The sequence below is a fragment of the Lepisma saccharinum genome, chromosome 4 (genome assembly GCF_977018435.1).
Source record: "Lepisma saccharinum chromosome 4, izLepSacc3.1, whole genome shotgun sequence".
NCBI classification, from domain to species: domain Eukaryota; kingdom Metazoa; phylum Arthropoda; class Insecta; order Zygentoma; family Lepismatidae; genus Lepisma; species Lepisma saccharinum.
In genome coordinates, this window is record NC_139232.1 from 94,913,058 (window position 1) to 94,937,386 (window position 24,329).

A 24,329-nucleotide genomic window follows, 5' to 3' on the forward strand; every position below is an offset into this window, starting at 1 on the left:
GCAGAAATAGAGAAATGGAATTTATATATATATAATGGATAAAAGCAAGGAGGGCCAAAAGGGCTAAGTAAAAATAAAAGAAGGTAAAAGGAAACACTCACCGGACAGTAGAAAAATTCAAAATTTTCGCTAATTTCGTAGCATCATCGGTGTGAGGAGAAAGAGATGGAACCGGAAGTTCCGGAAGTTCAGGTTCCCTCTCTTTCTCCTCACACCGATGATGCTACGAAATTAGCGAAAATTTTGAATTTTTCTACTGTCCGGTGAGTGTTTCATTTTACCTTCTTTTATATATATATAGCGTACCACTTTGGCATGTTTTATATTAGGACCACACATATATTTGCATGATCATCATTTGTGATCATCATCTCTTCTGTTCTAGATATTAACAAGACCATCCAGAGCAAATAAAAATTTTCCATACCATGTAAGGACAACTCAAATTGGAATCATGGAAGTAGGAGGTGTTGTTGGCAATAACACGATGGAACATTTTGGACATCATCCATATGCTCCCAGTGCGCCACCTCCTGCAGTGGGAGAATGGATGACAGATGTACCAATTCAACTTTTTACTGTTAGCCGAGCAGTTGTAGATTTGGTACGGAATCCTTTTCTTTGTTTGTCAAAAACATTTTTACACAATGATAAAACTATTAAGCCTTGTTTCCATGTTTAATAAAACACTTAAAATGCTGACGAAGGCAAATGTTTTGTAAAATAAGATGCTATAAACATTAAGTTTCCACCCTCTAACAGAATCTTCTTCAGACAAAGATTCACAATAAATTGAAATAAATGACTTTATAAACCTTCTCGAGCAGGCCTCATCTCCAGGTATCAATTCGGGGCAAGACCCGGCACCTACTGACCTGTTGGGTGAGATGAGTCAAGGCAAGGTCTTTATAAACCTTCTCCTGCTCCCCAAAAAATAGGCAGTAGTTAGGCTGGAGAGTTCGGTGAACTAACCGATCACTAACTATGCACTGGTAATGGTTAGGCTGGAGAGTTTATATGAACTAACCGATCTCTAACCTGTTGTTTAAGTCACATGGAGGAATCGATAAGTGATCAAACTCTCACCAGTTACCTGTCAGAAGACTCCACACTCAGGAATTCCTGATGGGAAATGTCTCAGATAAGGACTGGCACCTCCATGTGTCTTGTGTATAGACACTGTACTGCGAGTGTACATATAAGATGATGGTTGGATCTTTATTTCAATTTATTGTGAACCTTTGTCTGAAGAAGGCCCTGTTAGAGGGTGGAAACATTAAGTTTATAGTGTCATCATCTTGAGTGTTTTATTTTTTCACATAGTATATATGTAATGAATTGGGCCAGGGACTTTATGTCCTATAAAACTGTAAAACATGTATGGGTCAATCCAGTGATCAGAACGCTACATTTTAAAAGTAGCTTCGCTACAACTACAGCTACTCTTCCAAAATGTAGCTTCGCTACAGCTACAGCTACATTTACCAAAAAGTAGCTCGCTACGCTACTCATGTTCGCTACTCGCTACTTTTTGCGCTACTTCTGCATAAAAAACCACTTAAAAACAACGATATGGGTATTAAAAAAACTCCCCTACTACTGGTAAATAGATTCTGTTATTCATTATAATGATTCCAGTCATTTGATAATTTTGATAGCAATGTTACTTCAGTTACTTATTTTTACTATAGTTTTTGAGAATACCATACCTATGCAAGTGGCATATCAATTCAAATTTGATATATGAATATTGCAATTAGGGTGTTACCCAAATTACATAATTATTACAATTATACACATAAAATTTCATAGAATTAAGTATTTATGTTCACATCAACATACTTTTCTTGAGAATAAATATTTCATTATTATTCTTCCTCGTTCTCACAATTAGCCGAAAGTGGCAGAAAGCAACTATAGATAAGAGAATAATTAAATAAACCATTTATCCTCATTGTCATGATTGAGAGAAGTGGAAGAATAGATGAGGAGGTAAACAAAGGAGGACAAATGAATGGTGGTGGACTATATCAAAGCGTTCGAAGATTAATATGGAATAGGGATGTACCTATGAAATGCAAGAAGGTAATATGTAACACATACTATGTGCCAATAATTACGTATGGAGCATAGACTTGGACAATGACATAAAGAGACAAAGAAAAGATTCAGGCAGTGGAGATTAATTATTTAAGGAGTCTTGTGAGGAAGACTAGAAGGGATAGAATGAGAAATGAGGAGATTTGACAGACAGTGGGTGTAGTGAAGCTTCAGGACAGAATAGATCAGGCACAGATGAGATGGTTCGGACACATGAAGAGGATGGATGCAGAAAGACTACCAGTAAGAGCTTACAATGCACAAGGAGTGGGAATAAGGCCAAGGGGGAGACCAAGATGTCGGTGGAAAGAGCAGATAGTGGAGAGTTGGTTGGTTGATTTGGTGTTTTAAGTCCACTTTATGCACAGTAAGGCTAATCGGGACTGGACCTACAGTTTAAAGTGGAATCCGAACCACTTGTGCCTCCACCGGGTATCGAACCCGGGACCCCTTGATTACAAGGCGACGACGCTACCACTGCGCCATCAGGGAGGCTCAGATAGTGGAGAGTGTTAGGAGACAAGATTGGAACACCTTGGAAAGAGAGGAGTTGTGAAAGACCAGGAAAAAAAATGGAGAGGCTTGACTTCTATGCCAACCCAGCCAGAGACAGGAAAGAGCGAAGGATGATGATGATGATGTCATGATTAGCAAAAGTTACAGAAAAGTGACGCAAAAGTAGGAGAAATACATAAATTTGAAAACTATGTATATTAACTAAAGAAAATTGTCGTTTCTGCAGGAAAGTCAATAACTTGTACATACTTTTTGCAATATGATAAAATTATTGAGGAAACTGTCGTGTAAACCTGAGTGTTCTAAACATATTGTAATTTTAAAATTTGTGAACAAATACTATCTCGAAAATAACTGTAATTCCAGAAACTCTATCATTCTTGTAACAATAATTTATTGCTGGTGAGATCTTATATACTGACGATGATCAATGCTGTTAACGTACTGAGCCATTTATTGCTGGCACTATTCCCTTGTCAGTGCAGTGGAAATTCCATCGCTCGTTTTTGCACTGCAAGTTGTGTCTTACACAGCAATTAATGACATTTTGGTGTCTCTTACACCATGAATATCCACAGGATTTGTTCCGGGGGTGACGCAAACGAGGCACTTTTTTCCAGTGGTGCAGCAAACGAGGCATGTTTCTCCCCAAAATAGCGATGCAGCTAAAAAAACGTAGCTGTTAGCAGGAATATATTCATATATGTCACTTAGTTATCTGGATATCTGAATTCTTCAGATACTAATTAAATAAACTACGCAGATATATATAATCTACAATCTAGATAATCAGTATCGACATGTAATAGACTGTCTTTATGAACCTCCTGCAACATTAAGGGTTATTGTCGATTTTTTCTGACACTGTTGCCACATTCAAAATTCACCTCAAAATGCCAAGAAACAATGTAGCTGTAGCGAAATTTTCGCTACAACTACAGGAATTTTGTAGCTTCGCTACCGCTACAACTACAACTTTCAAAATGTAGCGTCGCTACAGCTACAGCTACAAATTTTGTAGCTAGCTACGGTAGCGACGCTACAAGTAGCTCGCTACTTCTGACCACTGGGTCAATCCATATGAAGTCATACAACATGGTTGCTTGACCATTTTTAAAAAAGTTTATTTTTTGTGTGGTGTGAACCTCATATGTTGACAGTTCAGAACCACTGTTATTTTATTTTTACTATCACCGATTTGAAGATGGCGGGCATTTTTTTATCATGGCGCACGTCATTTTCACCATTCGTAAGCATCAGCGGCAATTTTTTTATCTCAGCTCTGGTAAGTCCTAGGACAATCAGACAAAATCTTTGATGTTAAGCACATTATAGGCTACAATTATATATCTGCATAATTTTCTAAATGTGATTCCTTTATAATAAATTTTAAGGTCAAAATTGTGTATTTTAATCACTCAAAATTACATTTTCGAATATTTTTTTTGTGGGGGGAAGGCAGTTCGTTTGACACTTGAATTTTTTTGTGCAAGTACCTGTGTATCAATAGCGTATGTCAAAATTATTTGAAGCTTGAGACTTTAATATTTTTTTTTCTACAGGGTCATAAACATGTACTTTTTGTTAACAAATTCCAAGTTCAGGGTTAAATATCTCTGGTGGGCAGTTGTTTAAAAATCTGAAATTTGTACATAATGCAGTACTCCATGATAAGTAACTTCAGTAAAAAGTTTGAGTTTGAGATTCAATTGGTTTAAGAGATACAAAACTCGTGAAAAATTCAATATTTTGCATTAAATATGGTATGCTTAATTTCATTTCGTATTAACATTTTGTGTTAAAATTCTGCAAACTGTAATTTGGAATGTCAATGAACAACATTAAAATCCTGAAATAGCTCTGCAATAAAGTATATATACGAGGGCGTGCTGAAAAGTAAAGCTTCCTATGTTCCCCAGTTGAAGAAATCTCAGCTATGTGAGGGAATGGAATGAAAGGCAGCGAACTGCAACTGATGGAGGTCATCGGAATCGTGTGCAGCTTGGGTTTTCTTTAAGAGCATGAACAGCCCAAGATTGCACAGTACTGCTGTCTACACATTCATCCCCATAAAATGCCTTCAGTCTCAGATGAATGTCAATTTGTAGCACATTTTCTGCGGTTAGAAACTAGATAACGGCACACTACTTCAGGCACTCCACCGACATTGCATGGTTACATGCTGCCATTTTCCTCGAAATAGTTCAGCACCCCCTGGCAATAGAAGTTTGAAACCTTCAATTGAGAAATGGGAAAGTCTTATAAGTGCAATCTATGGTTGCTAAAAATCCAAAATGCATTTACAAGGTAACAAAGAAAATGAAAACATAGGAAGCTTTACTTTTCAGCATGCCCTCGTATATATACTTTATTCCAGAGCTATTTCAGGATTTTAATGTTGTTCATTGACATTCCAAATTACAGTTTGCAGAATTTTAACACAAAATGTTAATACGAAATGAAATTAAGCATACCATATTTAATGCAAAATATTGAAATTTTCACAAGTTTTGTATCTCTTAAACCAATTGAATCTCAAACTCAAACTTTTTACTGAAGTTACTTATCATGGAGTACTGTATTGTGTACAAATTTCAGATTTTTAAACAACTGCCCACCAGAGATATTTAACCCTGAACTTGGAATTTGTTAACAAAAAGTACATGTTTATGACCCTGTAGAAAAAAAAATATTAAAGTCTCAAGCTTCAAATAATTTTGACATACGCTATTGGTACACAGGTACTTGCACAAAAAAATTCAAGTGTCAAACAAACTGCCTTCCCCCACAAAAAAATATTCGAAAATGTAATTTTGAGTGATTAAAATACACAATTTTGACCTTAAAATTATTATAAAGGAATCATATTTAGAAAATTATGCAGATATATAATTGTAGCCTATAATGTGCTTAACATCACAGATTTTGTCTGATTGTCGTAGGACTTAGCAGAGCTGAGATAAAAAAGTTGCCGCTGATGCTTACGAATGGTGAAAATGACGTGTGCCATGATAAAAAAAATACCCGCCATCTTCAAATCGGTGATAGTAAAAATAAAATAACAGTGGTTCTGAACTGTCAACATATGAGGTTCACACCACACAAAAAATAAACTTTCTTAAAAATGGTCAAGCAACCATGTTGTATGACTTCATATGGATTGACCCGTATGTAATTATGTCATAAAAATTTAAGAATATGTCATATAAATTGAAAAATATGTCATAAAAATTTAAACATGTCAAAAGAATGCAGAAATATTCACAGTAAAATGCACAACAGTACTTTCGAATTTCTCATTATATGGGAAGTCAGATTCTTCCCGGAAAGATCGACTAGGGTGGGGTATTAAATGAAGTCAGAATTCCTTTAACCGAAGAATGTAGTGGAAAGAAAACTGAAAATATTGTGAAGTTCACTGCAATTGTCCTAAGTTTTATTTACTTTTATGTCAGATTTACACCTTTGTGGAAACTAAAGCATTATTGGCAGCTCGCTAGAGCTCTGGTAAATCCAGATAATCAAAGCCTAAACACAATTTTTTAAGACAGATCTTCACTATATAGGTAGGATTTGAAAAACACCTACAAATTGTTGTCAGAACAAGTTACACTAAATACGTTTCCATTCCACAATCAACTTAACAATCTTGACGAAGAAGTTCCTGTACTCGATTCCCGATAGAGTTGGAGTTGTAATGTACCAAATGTTATTTTTTTCATTTTTGACTGCAATTGAAACTTGTTTACTGCCTGTTCATCACGTTCATTTTCATCCATTGGTACTTGCATATTCACCATTTCCTTCTTATTATATATGCTGCTAAAGTGTTCTTTCCATGTATTTAGGACTTGCTCTTTTTGTGTAAGGAGGTTTCCTTTACCATCCTTACATAATGAGGGTGAGAATGCATGATGCTCCTTAAATTTCTTTACCACTTTAAAAAACTTTCTTGTTTCGTTTTTCTTATAACTCTCCTCTATCTGCCTAATTTTATAAATCAGCCATTTCTTCTTTTTTATCTTTTATTAATTTATTTGCTTCCTTCCACATTGTATTATATTTCTCTAGCTTTCGTGTCTTTGTTTGCATTACATTTTTTTTGCTTTGTTCTTTTCTTCTATGATCCTTCTGCAATCCTCATCCAACCATACATTTCTGGGTGCACTACATTGCTTTTGTATAACAGCATTTGCAGTTTCATTTATTGCTGTTTGTATATTCGTCCATTCTTCATTGATATTTCTACTTTCCATGAGATCTTTCAATTTCCTATAGAGAAGTGTTCTGTATTCTTTAATCTTTCTAGGATTTTGCAGATTTGTTGTGTCCCACTTTATTGTTTGTTCAATTTTTTTCTTGTAGACTGCTGGTAATGTTTGTTTTAGGTTGACTTTCACAAGGAAATGGTCAGACTCAATCTTAGAGCTACTCAATGTTCTTACATCTTCAATTAGATCCGTTTTTCTGCTATTAATTAGTATATGGTCAATCTGATTAACAGTACTTTGGTCTGGTGATGTCCATGTACCCTTATGTATTTGTTTATATTCGGCTTCATAACTGCCATATTATTTGCAGCTGCAAATTCACATAGGATTTCTCCATTTCTGCCTGTTGTTTCTTGTAAAGTATGCTTGCCTGTTATGTTATTGAATATTTCTTCCTTTCCTAGTTTTGCATGAAAATCACCTAGTATTATAACCGTGTCACTTTTGGGTGCACTATCTAGTAAATACTGCATGTCTTCATAAAATTCCTCTTTTATTTCTTCGGCTTTATCCTCTGTTGGTGCATGTGCATTAATTAAAGTTATGTTGTTGTATTTGTTTTTAATTCTTAGTTTACATGTTCGTTCATTATATGGTACAAATCCAATTACATGTTTTTGCAATCTTTTCAGTACCACAAATCCAGTACCAGCCTGTCCTGTGTTATCTTTTGTACCACTGTAGTATACAGTGAAGTCCTTCTTGTTAATTACACATTTTCCCCTCCATCAGGTTTCTTGCACAACAGCTATTTCAATTTGAGTTTTCTTGATCTGTTCGGCTAGTTCTTGCATCTTTCCTGGCGATGAAAGAGTCAGGACATTCCAGGTTCCAATATAAACCTTATTCTTATTCCGTTGTACTCGCTTCTTTCGGCATCCATTAATCTGTCCGACTTTTCTTTGTTGAGAGTCTTTAGCAGTCATAATTTTTACAGTGCTAGGGTGCCGACCTCATGCCCAACTCCCTTTAAATTGGAGGACCTGGAATTTTTTTAGGGTTATCTCTCTTAGAGAGATCGGCTCCGCCATGCCTTGGAGTTCCCTCTTCCCCTTGATTTTCTGTCAGGGTTTACCTAACTTAGCCTTTGAGGATCCCTCCTCACCACAAGGCAGTGGGTTCCCTCTTTATTTTTAACCCCAAGAGGGAGGGTTTCCTCTTCCGCTATCTGCACCATACCAAAGGTCTCCTTCTCCGCCACATCTACCATTGAGGTCATCGCCGTAACTCTGGCTAGAGGCCCTTACAAGGTATTACCATTTGGAGCCAGATGGATCAAGGTTTTTTAGAGAGGTATTACTCCTCTCTGTTCTCCTCCTCTGTTGCCGTTGAGATGACCATCCATCTTCTTCCGCCTTTGAAGCCGAACTAGATCGGGGCCCCGTGGTCGCCACTCCACATGCTTACTAGTAGTAAGCCCCCTGGGGGTGAGCCCCAATCTGCAGGGGCCAAAATAACAGTTGAGTACAGCAGCAAAGTCTACTGATGTACTTAAGTGTTGCAAACTGCAATATCAAGTGTCCACTTATACTGTATATTACTACATTGTAGCAGATCAACCAAGCAGGTTATAATTTTTATATTTTAAATTATACTATAAAGTTTCAAAGAACAACAGAAATTCAGAAATATGATTGCTGACATACGTATGATATTCTACATGAAGATAAATGTTTCAGAGCATTGGATCTATCATAAGATATCTAACGCATCCATATACACATCCACCAAAAATAGATGGTAACACTCACTGGCCACGGTCACATTTTTTACAAATGCTTTGCAAAGTTAAAAGTTACTGTTTTTCGGGTGTGTGAATTTCTGATCGTTTGTTTTTGTGGTCATATTTATCTCTGTCTCCCTCTCTCTGTGCGTGTGTTGTTTTTTCTTAGTTGAAGAGCTTCAAAAGAAACCACTCGCAACTTGCATGTTTGAAGGACCAAGTCCATATATTCCTGAATTATAGCTGCAGGGATAAAAAAAAGCTTCACATATTACCAACCTTCAAACTACAGGAAGCTCGAATTGTTGTGTGGACACCAAAACCTTAAAAAAACTGTTGGCATTGTTAACTATTTTATACAGAAATAACTACGTCATGCCAAAGTGGATTTGTGAATATTGCAATTTGCAAAAATCATGAAAATTATTTCAATCATCTGCCTAAATCTGTTGCATTAAATACATTTGGCAACAAATTGAAGTTCGAATAAATGAACAACTGCCTCCCACCCTCCCAGGGCATTCACCTTTCCCCTTCAAATAGTCAAGAGATTGAAAACTGTCTTGAAGTACTACACAGGATAAGAAATCAGATAAAGTGCTCATTATTTCAGTACAATGTAACATGCAGAAATAATGAATTCTTGATTTTCTTTATCTTTCTGAAACTGCTTCCCCAACGAAAAGTATCACCACTGCTATCTAGTAGCTACTAACTTTGACAAGACTCTTGCAGAAAGATTTGTTTTGCAACTTAGTGTAAAATGAACTTCAAATGAAGACAAATTATTACTTTAAATTCCTCTTTAGAAATACCAAAAAATTTTGCTCTGGTGAGGAAATAAATTAACAATGTAGAGGTTAGAAAAGAAATTGTAGTGAAGGGGAATTCCTTGACTTCTCTTTCTATTTGAACACTGTGTGTGTGTGTGTGTGTGTGTGTGTGTGTGTGTGTACGTTTATTGAGCTAAATTAAATATGTGTGGTCAAACTAACATTTATCGACTTAATATATGATTTCAAACTAACATTTATTGATTTAATATATGATTTCACATATGTTAAGGAGAACACAATTTAGAAAATACACTTTCAAGTTCTTATTTTTTCATTTTTCATGTATTTTGTAACTTTTATGTTTTATAAATATGATTTTTTTACTACCATGAAAACAAAAGAAAAAAATTATTTTCGAAAATCTATTTTAAGTTAAGTTCTTTATTTTCAGGCTGTAGGAAATGGTGCGCTTCACAATATAGTGAAGACAGAGGATGAAGAAGAAGACAAGAATTATTCACAGCCTGCTATACATCCTTTACAAACTAATGAAGAAGAACCTCTTCCACCTTCAGTAATACAACGACCTCCTTCTCCAATGTTACAGAGGCATCCCTCATTGTTACAGACCTCTCCAATGATCCAGAGGCCCTCTCCAATAATAGAAGAATCCTCTTTGCCTATGGAAAGATCTTCGCCCATCGCCAAAGGATCGCCTTCAGCACAACAAACCAATTCTCCGCCCCCTCCAATCTTCCATGGAACAGTGCATGAGCCGGACTAAAATATGTTGTACAGTGCAGTAAGTTGCTGAAGAGTGGTTTAATGAAATTGTCAAGCAGCATGAGCTCAGGTAATGGCTCCATAAGTGCTAGTGCAAGAGGAGTTACTCATTTCTTAGGCTTTCAAGGCTCAAGAATATTAGCTCCGAGTCAGATCCTGATATGACAAGTTACGTTTGAAAATGCCTGTAAAGACCTGTAAAGAAAAAAGTAATGATGAACTCTTATTTTAAGATTGCCTCAGTCATCCTGTCAGTCTTTCATAAAATACCTATTTGCCACATTTTGTCAGAATTTTTTATTTTTTTTTTGTTATCCCCCCTGGTGGTCTAGTTGGTAGGGCATCTGACTGCCATGTGGGAGACCCGGGTTCGATTCCTGAGGTGGGTGATATAAGGAAGGCCTTGTTCCTGCATAAAGCAGCTCTGTGGCTCACCCAGCCTCAAATCAATGAGTACCTGGGTGCAATCCTGGGGGTAAAGGCAGCCAGAGCATGGTACTGATCATAGCATCTCCAAAATGGCTTAGATCGAGAATGTGTGAGGCCCTACGTCACATCCCCTTAATGTGTCTTCATGGCATGGTGCTATATGCACAGGGAACTTGACCTTTACCTTCATCTTCAGAGCGCAGTCCTTCCGATCAATACACAATAGCAGAAATAAAGTGTGGGCAGGAATATTTCTATTATTTTACATCACTTTTATGAGAATGAATGATGAACACAAAATGGATGAGGAGGCAAGTACAGTGCCTGTACCAGGATTTGAACCAAGGACTACTGGTTTCTTGGTGCAAATTGGCATGGACAGGAACACTCGTAACAGATATGGCATGCAAGTGCTTGTATACATATTTATGAAACAATACCCTTTCAGCATAGCATAACAGGGACCCAGGGTAGGCAAACACCCACATTAGTCAGTCCCACTGGTTAATCAGGGGTAGAATAATTTCAGTTGAATGTTTACTGTGTGGACATGAGCTTAGTTTAGTTATTCACACATGGTTCCCACTTTTGATCCCACTATGCAACGGAAATGAGTAGGGTGTTAGTAATTTAAGATAGGTAATGAGCTACTGCTGTCCACTTTCATGTGATCGCAGAGTCAAACTTCCATTCTGTCTCAGAGCGGTGGGTGCCAATACTGTTGGCTGGCCAAAGATGTCTTCCCTCTGAAGAGTGTACATGGGATAGGGCACCACAGCTGCCAATGGCACTGCAGTGAAATCGATTCCTCCTGGCGTTGGAGCACTCACAGGGGTGTAGTCAGGATTTTGAGGGGAGGAAATAACCTTGGATGAAGTGTATTGGACAATTGTTGGGGAAAAATAGTAATAAATTAGCAATTTTATAAGCAAATTCAGGCAACTGTTAACATACTTTATCTTTATTGAGATTGCAAAAAATAATGTCCATAGACATAAATAGAGAGCATACGATACAACATTTGTGGGTTTGGTTTAATTTGCATTCAATTGCATAATTCGAGATTTTTTCCTCTGTTGATGACAAATAAATAAGTAAACAAACATGAAAATCAGAAAGAGCTAGTCAACAACATTAATGTCATTTTTTTCGAATTCAGCACCTCAAAATCTACAAAATTGGCTACTTTTCCTTCTGTAAAAATTGAATTCTAGAGCAGTGTAATTGTGCAAATTCTTTGGGGGGGGGGCAGGCGGGCGCCTAGGCCCGGGCTCATTAAGTCCAGAGTTACCATATTTTGTGGAATAAAAAGAACATACTTTTTTTTTCAATTTTCAGCAAAAAAAATGTTTGTTGTAATGACTTAAACATGTTTTACATCTCCATATCAGCATGTTTGTTAATCTTTACTTTGACTTTGTGTTACAACTCTCCAATGTAACTATAATCACACAACAACAAAACATGCTAAATCAACTGAACTCAACGTGAGAGCATGTTCAAATGAATGTAGATATGAATCCGAGTCTGAGATTACATGATAAGAAAGATGGTTAATGTAGATTTCTGATATTGATTAAAATTGACTGTGCTTCAGTATCGATTTTAGCAATGATGATATTCACACTTGAACTTGCGTGACATCTATACTTATATTTAACATTCAAAATATTTTGTTATGGATTTGTATAAAACTTGGACATTTTTACTCTGAAAAGAATATCTGCCCCGATACCCATCGTGTTATCTAAAAAGAGGATATGTCCTTAAGAAAAGAGGACATGGTAATTCTGTGTAAACCGATGCCTGGTTAAGCCAATGAGCACTCACACTCCATCCTAGTGTTCAACTAGTGAATTACATGCAGATAATACAAAACAACATGGTAAAATGTTAAGAAATTGTGTTTATTTTTTTAAAAACAGTAACTCTGAGAGCTGTAAGTATTAACTTTTTAACCTGTTTTTTCCGTTATAGGTATGTAAGAGATAATAAGTTATGTCAGCGTTTCGTTAAAAAAAAAGCAACAGCTGATGAAGTTTAATAGTACCTAAAAAAATTATTTTGCTTGATAAAACCTATTTTAGGTTAATGCGCCTAAATCAAACCTTTTTTTTTGTTTTTATATATTTTTTAAGGTTTTACAGGATTTTTATGTCACACAGAGGCATTTACTTTGTTTGGTCACGAAAAGTAAATTACAAACGTGTTTTTGAAACGTACTCTCTCTCGATTTCCCTTGCTCGAATTCCATGGAGATTTTTCAAAGCTCTAAACAAAGCAAAATGTCTGGTGCCACCTGTACGATACAAATTCCTCTGATCTGTGTGGTCTTGCTCACTTTCGCGTCACTTCGGTGCTTTGTGGCCTTCACGCCTTGCAAACTAACATTTCAGCATTGAAGTTTACACCAATGACTAGGTTTTTGTTGAAATATTATTTTCAGCACATAAGATGATCCTCACAGACAAAATTGCTGAGTTTGACTGTGAATAACATGAAAAACGATTGTTGCCTAACTAAACTGCGAAGAGTGGATTTTAATAGCAAATTTCCATGGTAACTTCTGCCATCACCGTAGGGTTAGGCAACACACATACTGTTATGCAAGATAGTGCATATTTCAGGATATAGGTGTCCCATTTTCATTGCCGGTGGCTATATCTAATCAGCATTTTTCAGAAATTTTGAACAATTTTTTTCCGAGCCTAACTTAAGATTTTTAGGACCTGTTTTAGGATTTTAAGAACCTATTTTAAGGTTTTTAGGAACCTATTTTAAGGTTTTTAGAACCTATTTTAGGATTTTAGAGCCTATTTTAGAAACCTAAAAGCACACTTTTTAGAACCTAAATATCCGAGGTCTAGGATTTTAAGATGCAGCACCTTTCCAAAAATAGAACTTTTTTCACACCAATCGTTTGAGATATGTATTTTAGAACATGAAACAAGCAAAATGAACACACTTTGTTGCACCTTTTTATGAGATTAGCACATTTATCCCCTTTTTACCCCTTCTTCGATGCTTCAGCACCTCTTAACTTCTTTTTCTTTCATTTTTTGTTGAAAAATTGGACAGAAAAGTAAATGATTTTCACTCTTCTTTAGCATACATAAAATTCCATTGTCTCATTTTCTACAGCAGAACAAGAGCTATAAAATAGTATAATGTAATAATTGCAGCCCCAATAGTTCCCAATATAATGTAGAAAAACCTGTCACAGAAAACACAAACGTCGACAAAAATTATTCAGCAGAACCACAGTTCTCTTGTGTGGTCTGCTTGCATTACATACAGCAGGTGCAGAAGAAAAAGCATTCAATAATGGCATTTTATCAGCATCTTTTTGAAAACATTTTCAGAACTTTTTTTTACTCTTTCCTGGCCATAATTTTGCACCTTAAAATCCTTTCCCTAGTCATGACATTATGTAACCATACTTAAGTAAAGTTGGGTAATGTTGAAGGGTTCACTTCATGTCAGAGGGGTTAATCAAGGTTGCTGCAGTTATCTGTACCACAAAATTTGTCAATTGAAATTCTTTGTTAGGCTTAAATTTTGTTGGTGAAAAGGGTGATTGCTTCTGTCTTGCACCTACTATATTTCGAACAATCCATTTCTAGTGGCACCAATGAAAACAAATACCAACTGACATTCTGAATGACAGCTACTGTCTGATAGTAACTAAAGATGACAACAGGTACTTGAGGATATGCATCTGTTGTTTACGTTTTGTTCTTTATGAGGACCAGTGCTCGAAATAGGGGGAACAGGAAGGGGGATGCTATGTCCCCATTTAAGAAAATTTGAGTGTAGCATCCCCACAGCTAGGAAAATGTGCTTAAGTATCCCCTCACCTGCTTCACTGTCTCCATGTTGAGTCATACAAGCCTCACCATTTAGGAATTTTCACTTTGAGTGCTGCTGTGGACATTTTTCTTTGTTAACGTGAAACAACAAAGATGTATGAATAAAAAAATAACCCACAGGACTGGCATCATTATTATTGGAAAGTTCAGTTTAATTAACTTTATTAACAGTGAAAACAAATATTTACACAATCAGTGGAGAGCTCAGAATTTTTGAAAAGAGGTGTTGTGTCATTTTCTTTAGTATATATTGCCATATTTTACAGCCTCTAAAGTAATTTCTTATGCTGCCCCTAAGGGGCACCCATAACCCCCACCCCCACCCCCACCTTGAGCATGCCACTGTACATAATCATTGTTATATATCAGGGTATACAGAAAGTTAATCAACAGTTATGAAGGACAAATTATATGTAACCAACAGTGTTGTGTATTTTGATTGCATTATATTCCCAAATGAGAGAGTGATTTCTGTTACTTACAGGCATATAATTCTAGGAATGTATGCTGTACTGTGTTGAAGCAGTATACTGTGTTATATTGTGTAATATGATGTATATCTCTATTTTTCTAACATAAAACTTCCTATAAAAATTAGCTCTGAACAAACATCTCTTGATACAGTACAAGTAATATAAGCATTAAAAATGAAAATATATTTATTTTCCACAATATTGTATGGAATAGTTTACACATAAAACACATAGTATAGATGTACCTATATGAAAAATAGGTCAGTACTATATGTACATATATAAAATGTTATACAGGTAATATCTGATGCTAATAGTTTTCCTATGCAAATAAACTGTATTTTCATCTCATTTTGTGAAATGTTTTATATTTTTCTTATAATTAACATTTATTTTTATTTAGATATTTTTGTTAATAAATAGATTGAAGCCTTAAGAATATTACATCATTGTGTTTATTGTTCTCAACACAAGTTTGTCCTGTATGGACAACGAAGTTAGTAATAAGGTGTGTTTTATACAGTGTATAATTGTAGGTTTAATTGTATCTTCTGCAAATATGCTGTATAAAGAAAGAAACTGCCGGAGTACTAAGTGAGGTGAGTGTACAAGGGTGGATCAGTGCTTCAAGTGGAGGATGGATGATGCAGGTAAATTTAAGAAAAGCACCGCCACCCCTGTTTCCATGTTAAAACATAGAAGTAATCCACCCCAGCCTCAAGGCTCAAGCAATGATTCCCCAACCTAACAATTTCCACAAGCACTGCGGCAGATTGAATGGGGACGGGAGCAACTGCTCCTTCACACTTGACAAGGCCATAGCTAAAAGGGAACTGGGGCATGTGTAGGGGAGAGGGCAACAAAAGATATGGAATGATTGGAGAAAAAGGTAACAAGAATTCCCTACAACACAAATGTCTCATTTGGAGATGTTAATATTTCAGTACATTTGGTTACCTATTTATAATTGTAACTTATCTCTGGGTCAACGAAAAGAACTTTAGGTGAAGGACTAGTTTGCTGCTTGGATGGACTAAAGAGGACCTGTGGTGGGGTGCAGATCACAACTGCCCAGGGCCTTATTTTATATTTTCAGATATTGATAAATTATTTACCCACTTAGGATAATATAAAACAAATATGGATGCATTTTAAAACTTGTGTGGCAAAAACAGTGACGTCGCCAGCGAGCCTAGGAGGGTGAAAGCAGAAATAAATACTCTCTAAGCCCAGATAGGTATTCTTTTGTGTAGTATTTAGGACTACCTTAAATGCGACTCTCAAAAAATATTCCAGCCACCTCTGCCTCCTCGTTCACTCATTGTTTTTCTGGTGCTGTCACTGTGAAATGACCATAGCTTAGATAGTAGGTGGCATGTGCCCCCAGGGTGATGAAGAGAGCTTACTGTTGGATTAAAAATTATAGATACTCGAGTTTGGACTCCAATTAAAAATTAACCAGTAGACCTACGCAAGAATGAGTTACATCAAAATTTAGCTTCTTCAATTCCGCGTTAATCTATGTTAACTATTTTTTTTCGAGTAGGCCTTCTATTTTTTATTGTCGTGAGAACAAGTGTGTCGTTTTTTTTTTTAGTTTCGCAAACTATTGCTCTCTTTGAAATTCTATAAACAAAAAACGGGAAGTCCGATCGTGATGAAAATTTAGTATGATGCAGGCAGAAAGGTTTCAAACAATTCTTAATTCTAAATATTGTAAGTATATTTTTATATTGGACATGTAAAAAAAGACTAAACATTGCTGATCCAATATGTATATCATGTCTGGAATGTTTGCTTCTAAAAGAATGAAAAATAATTGTCTGCTGTAAAATTGCATTTTCTGGCTTTAGTGGGTTTTTTCCCGTACAGCCTAGATATTGTATATCGTATAATATTTGCGTGTCACGCCTATATGGCAGTGACCCGCTGTTCCAGCGTTTACCTACGAAGAAACGTGCGGCCAAACAGCAAATTAGGCCTACCGCTGCCCCCTGTTTGGGCAACAGGCGGCAACCTTAGAATCCCTCCTCCCAGAAGCGGGCAATGAGCGCCGGGAGTTTGCTTGGCTCAGGTGTAGCCTTCATGAAAACAACTACTCGTTGTTTCATATTATTTATTACTTATTGTGTGCTGTAGATATAGAAGATGCTTTGTCATTCGTTCAATCGTGTGCTCCATTCCTCGAGCAGGCTGCATTAGATTGCAGTGGCCACCGCCATGTCCTACTGAAAATTCTCTATCTTATCATCTGGCACACGCAGGTAATATATTACATAGAAGTTTCAGCGATAAATGTAGACTCGACCAGGACTCGAACCCGGTTCCCTGGCATACCGTGTCATTGCTCTACCAACATTTTTTTTAAAAAAAAAGTCCACTTTATGCAGAAAAGGGCTAATCGGAACTGGACCTACAGTTTAAAGTGGGATGCGAACTACTGTGTACGTCCCCGAGTATCGAACCCTGGGGTTCTTGATTACAAGGCGACGCCGCTACCACTACGCCATCGAGGAGGCCTGACTACAGCATTTTATTCCTTAGGAAGTAAACCCTGGAGTGGTAGTTTCCCCGTTATTATTTTCTTTCTTACACCAGTTTCTACTCAAAACATCCAAGTCTTACCTGGGATTCGAATTCAGAACCCCTGGCGCCATAGCGCGCTGTACTAACCGCTCCACCACGGTGACGCCGACGGTGCCTACTCTCCCAGTGTGGTGTTGTATATTATCTCAAAATTTAGCGCGCACAGGCGATGTACTACGTAGAAGTTTCAACGACAAGGTTTCAGTCACTCCAAGGCAACAGATGCCGTTCCAATATCAGTGACAGAGACAAAGCACACACAGGCGATGTACTACGTAGAAGTTTCAACGACAAGGTTTCAGTCACTCCAAGGCAACAGATGCCGTTCCAATATCAGTGACAGAGACAAAGCACACACAGGCGATGTAGTACGTAGAAGTTTCAACGACAAGGTTTCAGTCACTCCAAGGCAACAGATGCCGTTCCAATATCAGTGACAGAGACAAAGCACACACAGGCGATGTAGTACGTAGAAGTTTCAACGACAAGGTTTCAGTCACTCCAAGGCAACAGATGCCGTTCCAATATCAGTGACAGAGACAAAGCACACACAGGCGATGTAGTACGTAGAAGTTTTAACGACAAGGTTTCAGTCACTCCAAGGCAACAGATGCCGTTCCAATATCAGTGACAGAGACAATTTCAAATCAGGTAAAAGCAGCGGAAGAGAAAATTCAAGCGAAACAGAAGTGGCTTAGTAGCTCAGTTGGTGGAGTAATGAAACGGTATGCCAGAGAAATGCTTTCGAGTAGTGTTGGAACCTGCATTTATCGCTGTTCTGCCTGAAAAATCTTTGCACCTATTTGAAACCACTATATATCCTTCAACTACAGGTGAAAATCTTCTTATACGTTAACCATACTTGCCAATCTTCTTTGTTTCAAAAGACTTGCCGACCAGAGAGATTGGCACAGCGCGGTACTATGCCAGGAGTCCCGGGTTCGAATCCCGGCTAGGCATGGGTGTTCTTTGTGAGTGTTCCTTCATCATATCATCACTCATCCTCACCTCCGGCTATTGGCCATAAGTGGCAGAAAAGCGAAGTAAAATAAACCAAATCAATCAATGTACAGGGACGTCGGAAAAGTTGGTGGAGAAAATTCGAGACGAATACGAGACGATGCGGTGGTCTAGTCGGTAGGGCATTTGACTGCCACGCGGAGACCCGGGTTCGATTTTTGGGGTGGGTGATCTAAGGTCGTAATTTTTCCAGCCTTGTCCAAGCATAAAGCTGCTCAGGGGCTCATCGAGCCTCAAATCAATGGGTACCTGTGGGTATCCCGGGTAGGCGTCAGGAGCATGGTGCTGATCACCATATATCTCCAAAATGTCCTACATCGAGAATGTGTGGGCCCTACCCTAAATGTGCCTTCATGGCACGGTGCTATATGTACGGGTAAAAAAAAATAATAGCACGTGAACATAAGAATGAACGGTGTTACCTCCTTCTGAGGTCTAAAACTAAGCCATCAGCCCTAACATGACGTTTAAAACAAACAGTAAACTTTTAAAAAAATCTGAATGGCCAAGAAACAAAAGTTGCTCCCTTGGTTCTTCCGCCTTTACCCACAAGTGCTATCAGTATTGAATGATGTGAAGAAACCACAGAGGAGGGGCAAGATTGTATTTTTGCTTCCTCTCCCCCCCCCCTCCATAGTCACGCCGTAAAAATATAGACTATACCTGTATCTTTTCAACTTAGCCTATCTTGGTTTTGAAGAATATTTGAGAAATTATTTTTGCACTAGATTTGTGAACGTGCACTCAAGTTTCCCTTAATAGCAAGAAGCACGTGACATCGCAACCAGTTGTCTGTAAATCAAGTATCCCCGTAGGAATTCGCTGCTTCTGTTTTCAGTTTTGCTTTGAAGCCTGCCAGGTTTAATACCTAATGCGCTCGCATATAACAATACACAGGGGAGGGGCACAGAGGACAGCTTAACTTTAAATCTTCCGGTGCTCTTTCCGAACACGAGCTTTCTTTAGAGACCCCTTGCTGTCAAAAGTGTTATCAGCCATGAGAAATGGTGCACATTGTAAGTTATTGGAAATTCAAGTCTACGCTAATCTCCCATTCCCTTTCCAAATTTAGACTTGGTCAGACGACACAGTTATTGTTTGGAGTAGAATAAAAGCAGAAGGTGTGTTTCCGGCATTTACCCTGGAAATTTCAGGAATGAATTTGTATTTCCTTCCGCACCAAGCAATACAACTGTGCATGTATACGTGTAAATCATTTGTAGAAAGTACACCAACTGCAAGGTCGCGTCGGAAGATCACTGCACTGCACTTAGTCTTCTGATATAGAATCAAATGACTGGCAAGTTTTACTTCTCTCCTTACGTTATCTATACTAATTTATATTTTTTGTTAAAAGGCAGAAAAAAAGATACTAGAGACAGACAAGTATTGTCTCGATATACCATCAGTTCTCTGCCCTTTCGGATTTTAACTCTGCAAACTTTGGGGTGTATGAACCATCTCCTCTCGTGGAAAGAGAAGAACTTTTATTTCGTGGCCATCTAGATTTATTAAAAATTTGCTGTTTGTTTGAAACGTCATGTTCAGGGCTGGTGGCTTAGTTTTAGACCTCAGACAGAGGTAACACCATTTATTCTTATGTTCACGGTTGATTTATTTTTACGTTGGGAGGAGTGAGTAATTGTTTAGTTTTAGGTGGCAAGGTCGAGGCATGATCGATATTTTCGACTTCTCGATGGAGGGGGTGAGGGGGGACGATCGCCCCTCTCGCCTTCACTCCTAGGTTATTATCTCAAGTCTGAAGACTGATTTCATTCAAAACCAATACCAGGTACCTAGTACAGATCAAAATATCTCATTTTAAAGCAGTTGGCGTAGCGTGGTGACTTGTCCCACATTTGACACCTCGGCCCTCTTCAACCATGCACTATATTTGAAAGTTTCGTTGCAAAACTTTAGCCTAGCAAATGCTCTCAAATTACTGATAGTTTCATTTCTTAATCTCAATCTCTCAATAGCAGTATGAGATTTGAAAATATTTGAAATTTTAAAATTATACTAAGATTTATAAAATGATGAAATGGTAAATGAGAACAAGAGCAACTTTCATTGCAACACATTGACAAGAAAGTTTCAGAAACATGGGTTTTCTCAATACGTTTTCACGTGTACTTTGCCCCCTTTTAAAAGTAACGTGTTCTTAGTTGTTACTAATCATTAAAGGAATGCCTCAATACCATCATGCCTCACTGCATGCGAAGATCCATTCTCGAGTCAAGCCAGGAACCGGTGGCCAATCACAGCGCAGAACGGTCATTTTGACAAAATCCTGTGTACTGGCTGCTTTGGGGAGGGGGAATTTTAACATTGTCACATCTTGCGCAAGCGGTGGGCGTAATTTGTTGTTTGACTGCGAGTTCCTTCCTAGGGAAGCGCGGCAACAGAGGGTCACTGCCATAAAGACGGTCCCCACACCGTCTATAAGGACGATGGAACTGTAGTACCAGGCAAGGATGGAAATTTGCTGTAATTATCGTAGGTAAGACATTATATGTTAGTTTTCTTGTACGTATTAAGCGCCGTTTAATGGAATTTTAACTAATAAAATAGTCCATAATAGAGGCCTCTGAGCCTCCTCTTATCTCTTATGAGGCTTCGCCCGCCACTGAGGACATTCATATATTCAATAACCATATACTCCCTCTGTCCCATAATTATAGTCCGGTATGCCAAAATGGTGACTTTTTGTTTATGTTCTTTTGGATACTTGATCGGCAAATTTGTACTGATCCTTGAGTAATAAAGTTGTGTGGTTCATTCCCGTGTTTAATTTTCTTCTTCTGTATACACCAATGTCACAGTTTGCCTATCGGACAATTATTATGGGACAGAGGGAGTATTTATTATTTATGTAATAAATATATAAATATAACAATAAAATATAATAAGCTATTTAATAATAATTTATATATATATATATATATAGCTATATACGGAGAAGAGATATTGTAAAAGCTGATTGATGGATTTGAAAAACCTGCTCCCCCCCACTTCAAAATAAGTTCCGACGTCCCTGTCAATGTAGGTATCAGAAGACCACGTTTACCACTCATCTCGAAAGACATTCAACTTTCAACTGCATCCACGTACCCTATTCATTGGGATGGGAAGAAAAATTGCAGGGGAGGTAGCGATCACAAATAGGTGGGGAAGCGGAACTGGGATTACTAGCTGTCCCACAATGCACCACCACAGGTGACATTGATGACATGGGCGTTCAGAAACACAAATACGACCGGCGCAAATGTATATTTCGGCCGTCGTAGCAACCAGTGTCCATTCACAGCAGTGTTGCCACATGAAGGGAAATTCGAACCAAATTTTAAACGAAATGAGATGAAAATTACCAAAAATCCATGGAAATTTTAAGACACCAAACTCAAAAATAGTACAGATTAGTGCAGTTTATGTACTATTTATTACTATTATTTTTAAAGGTTTTTAGTGAAGGGAAAACTGAGTGCAAGAAGGGAAATTTTGCCACTTGGAAAGGGAAATTATGCCATCAGATTGTGGCAACACTGATTCACAGGAGAGAACTGTTATTTTGGCAAAATCCTGTTTCCCTGCTGACTGCTTTGTGGAGGTGGATTTTTAACGTTGCCGCTATTTTGCCCAAGCACTACAGTCCCACCGCCCTTATAGACGGTGCGGGGAACGCCTTTATGGCAGTGACCCTCTGTTTACCGAAGGAACTTGCGGTCATTATGCCCATGGCCGTATGTAGGGGGGGGGGTTGTTAGGGTTAAACCCCCCGCCCCAAAACTTCTAGCATGTTAAATTAATGGAAGTTCAGAAACCAAAATTTGTAACACATTTTCAAAAAATTATTCGCAGTTTCACAAAAATACAACAGGGAGACAATGCTGAAATGATCGAGCTAGAATTTTCAAACATTTTGAATACTGAAATTTGAGGGAAACTGGTTTAATGGGTCTGGTTAAAGCAAACTATTGTAGGTGGCAGCACCCCTGTTGTGTCTCCACGCTTTGATGGGCAATTGTTCTCTCATTTAAATTCATTATGGAATTTGATGCTGAACGTGCTGCTATTACATTAAATTGCAAATTTAGTTTAATCTTAACCTCAGAAATTATGTCGGAACATGATAGATAAATAATCAGTGCTGTGAAACTAAAAATTTTAATAACACGATCGTCAAGAACAGAAAACATATCGGAACTCAAAAAAGCCTTACAATTTGCACAGCACTTGTTTACGTCACTTTGAATTTTCACAATTTAGTGCTTTGTTCTTGTGAATCTGAATAATTCCACGAGACTGGACTTTCATTTTTATAGTTGTTATTAATACCTGACGTGATGTCATACTTTTCCTGATGGCTAGTAAATATGGTTCTACATATTATACATAAACATTTATCGAGAAGAATAGTAATTACAAGAAATATTTTAAAATATTCTGTTTCATATCTCGCAACCTCTAGTGCTTTCTTATTTATATGAATTATAATTTTTAAATTGTTGTAATACAAAACATAAAGGACGAAAATACGAGGGGAAAATGTCTGCCTAATACAAAGAAAACATATGTTAATATTAAGTTATCGGAAAGGGCATAGTGTATAATAATAAATATCATGCGCTTACTCACTTAATACATTTTTTCTTTGTAATTTGGGTAGCTTCTCCTATTCGTACTCCCGCCGTTGAATTGCACATACTCGCAAGTCGCAACAAGAGGAAACATAAAAGCGTAGTGTAAAAATCTATTTTCTTTTTGTTATAGACCCATGGCAGCTAGGGACGACCAAAATTACGTCAAGTTTAGTGCTCTTTGTGTATAAATAAGCCCGTCTGAGCTACCCTGTCGTTGCGCTTTAATATATTCATTCTTAGGTTCAGGAGAATGTACTTTTCGGAAACTTATGACTTGCTACATAATCTTAAAGGTTTGCTAAACACATTTTTGTTATCGATTTACACGAGAAATGTTTACCTTCGTTGAAAATAACGTTTGAATAGCCATCCTATCGCGCTTCAATGTAAAACTTAGGACAACCAGAAGACGTACGAAATTATTTAGGGACACAACAGGGGTGGCGCCTCTAGCGGAAAAGTTTGCCAGTGAACAGCCCCATTCTTGCAGCTCACCTGCAACCCTTTCATTTTCGCTTCTGCTGTCCTCTTTCCAGTGCTGTTCCTGGATCAGCACAGACTGAAAATTTCCTTGTGATTGTCCCAAAATTCCCATTGTTAAGACTTGTTTCCATATTAATAAAGTTTGGCTGAAGAACACCCTGTCAGAGGGTGGAAACGTTTCGTAGTGTATTTTTTTTATACAATAAATTTGTCTTTGTCAGCATTTGAATGTTTTATTTTTTACCAAAATTCCTGTTCCAACTTTATAATTCCCTGTTCGATATGGGTTTAAATCCCCCTTACGTTACGTTCACTGTGCTTCGCCCAGCGGTCGATATACTACATGCATTTAACCAATATGTGGTCCTATAAAACACATACTTGTATAGTGCATAATGGTTGTATATAATGCTGTTTGGTAAGCATAGGAACAATACCTAGGTATAAGCGTCGGAAAATTAGATCGAACTGATCCATAGAATCCCCTCCCCCCCTTCCCCCGGATTGACATCGTTTATTGCGAATCCACGACTTTTGCGACACCGTCGTATACGACACTAAGCTAAGCGTCAGGTCAACCTTGCAGCAGGTTTTAGCATATGTAGATCCAAACGTGCGCGCAAGAATATAGTTCCACTGAGACGGGTTCTATTCCGACAC

At 37.6% G+C, this 24,329-nt stretch overlaps 1 protein-coding gene across 1 annotated transcript in view; it reads left to right on the forward strand.

Annotated features, from left to right (window-relative positions):
* Positions 1–12,545, forward strand: part of LOC145986645 (transmembrane protein 145-like) — a 137,734-nt gene extending 125,189 nt beyond the window's left edge. The window contains exons 11-12 of the mRNA XM_083120913.1: positions 386–604; positions 9,838–12,545. Coding sequence (XP_082977039.1) covers positions 386–604; positions 9,838–10,170 — 552 coding nt within the window. The 3' untranslated portion in view covers positions 10,171–12,545. The remainder of the gene's footprint in view (positions 1–385; positions 605–9,837) is intronic.
* Positions 12,546–24,329: the final 11,784 nt, after the last annotated feature.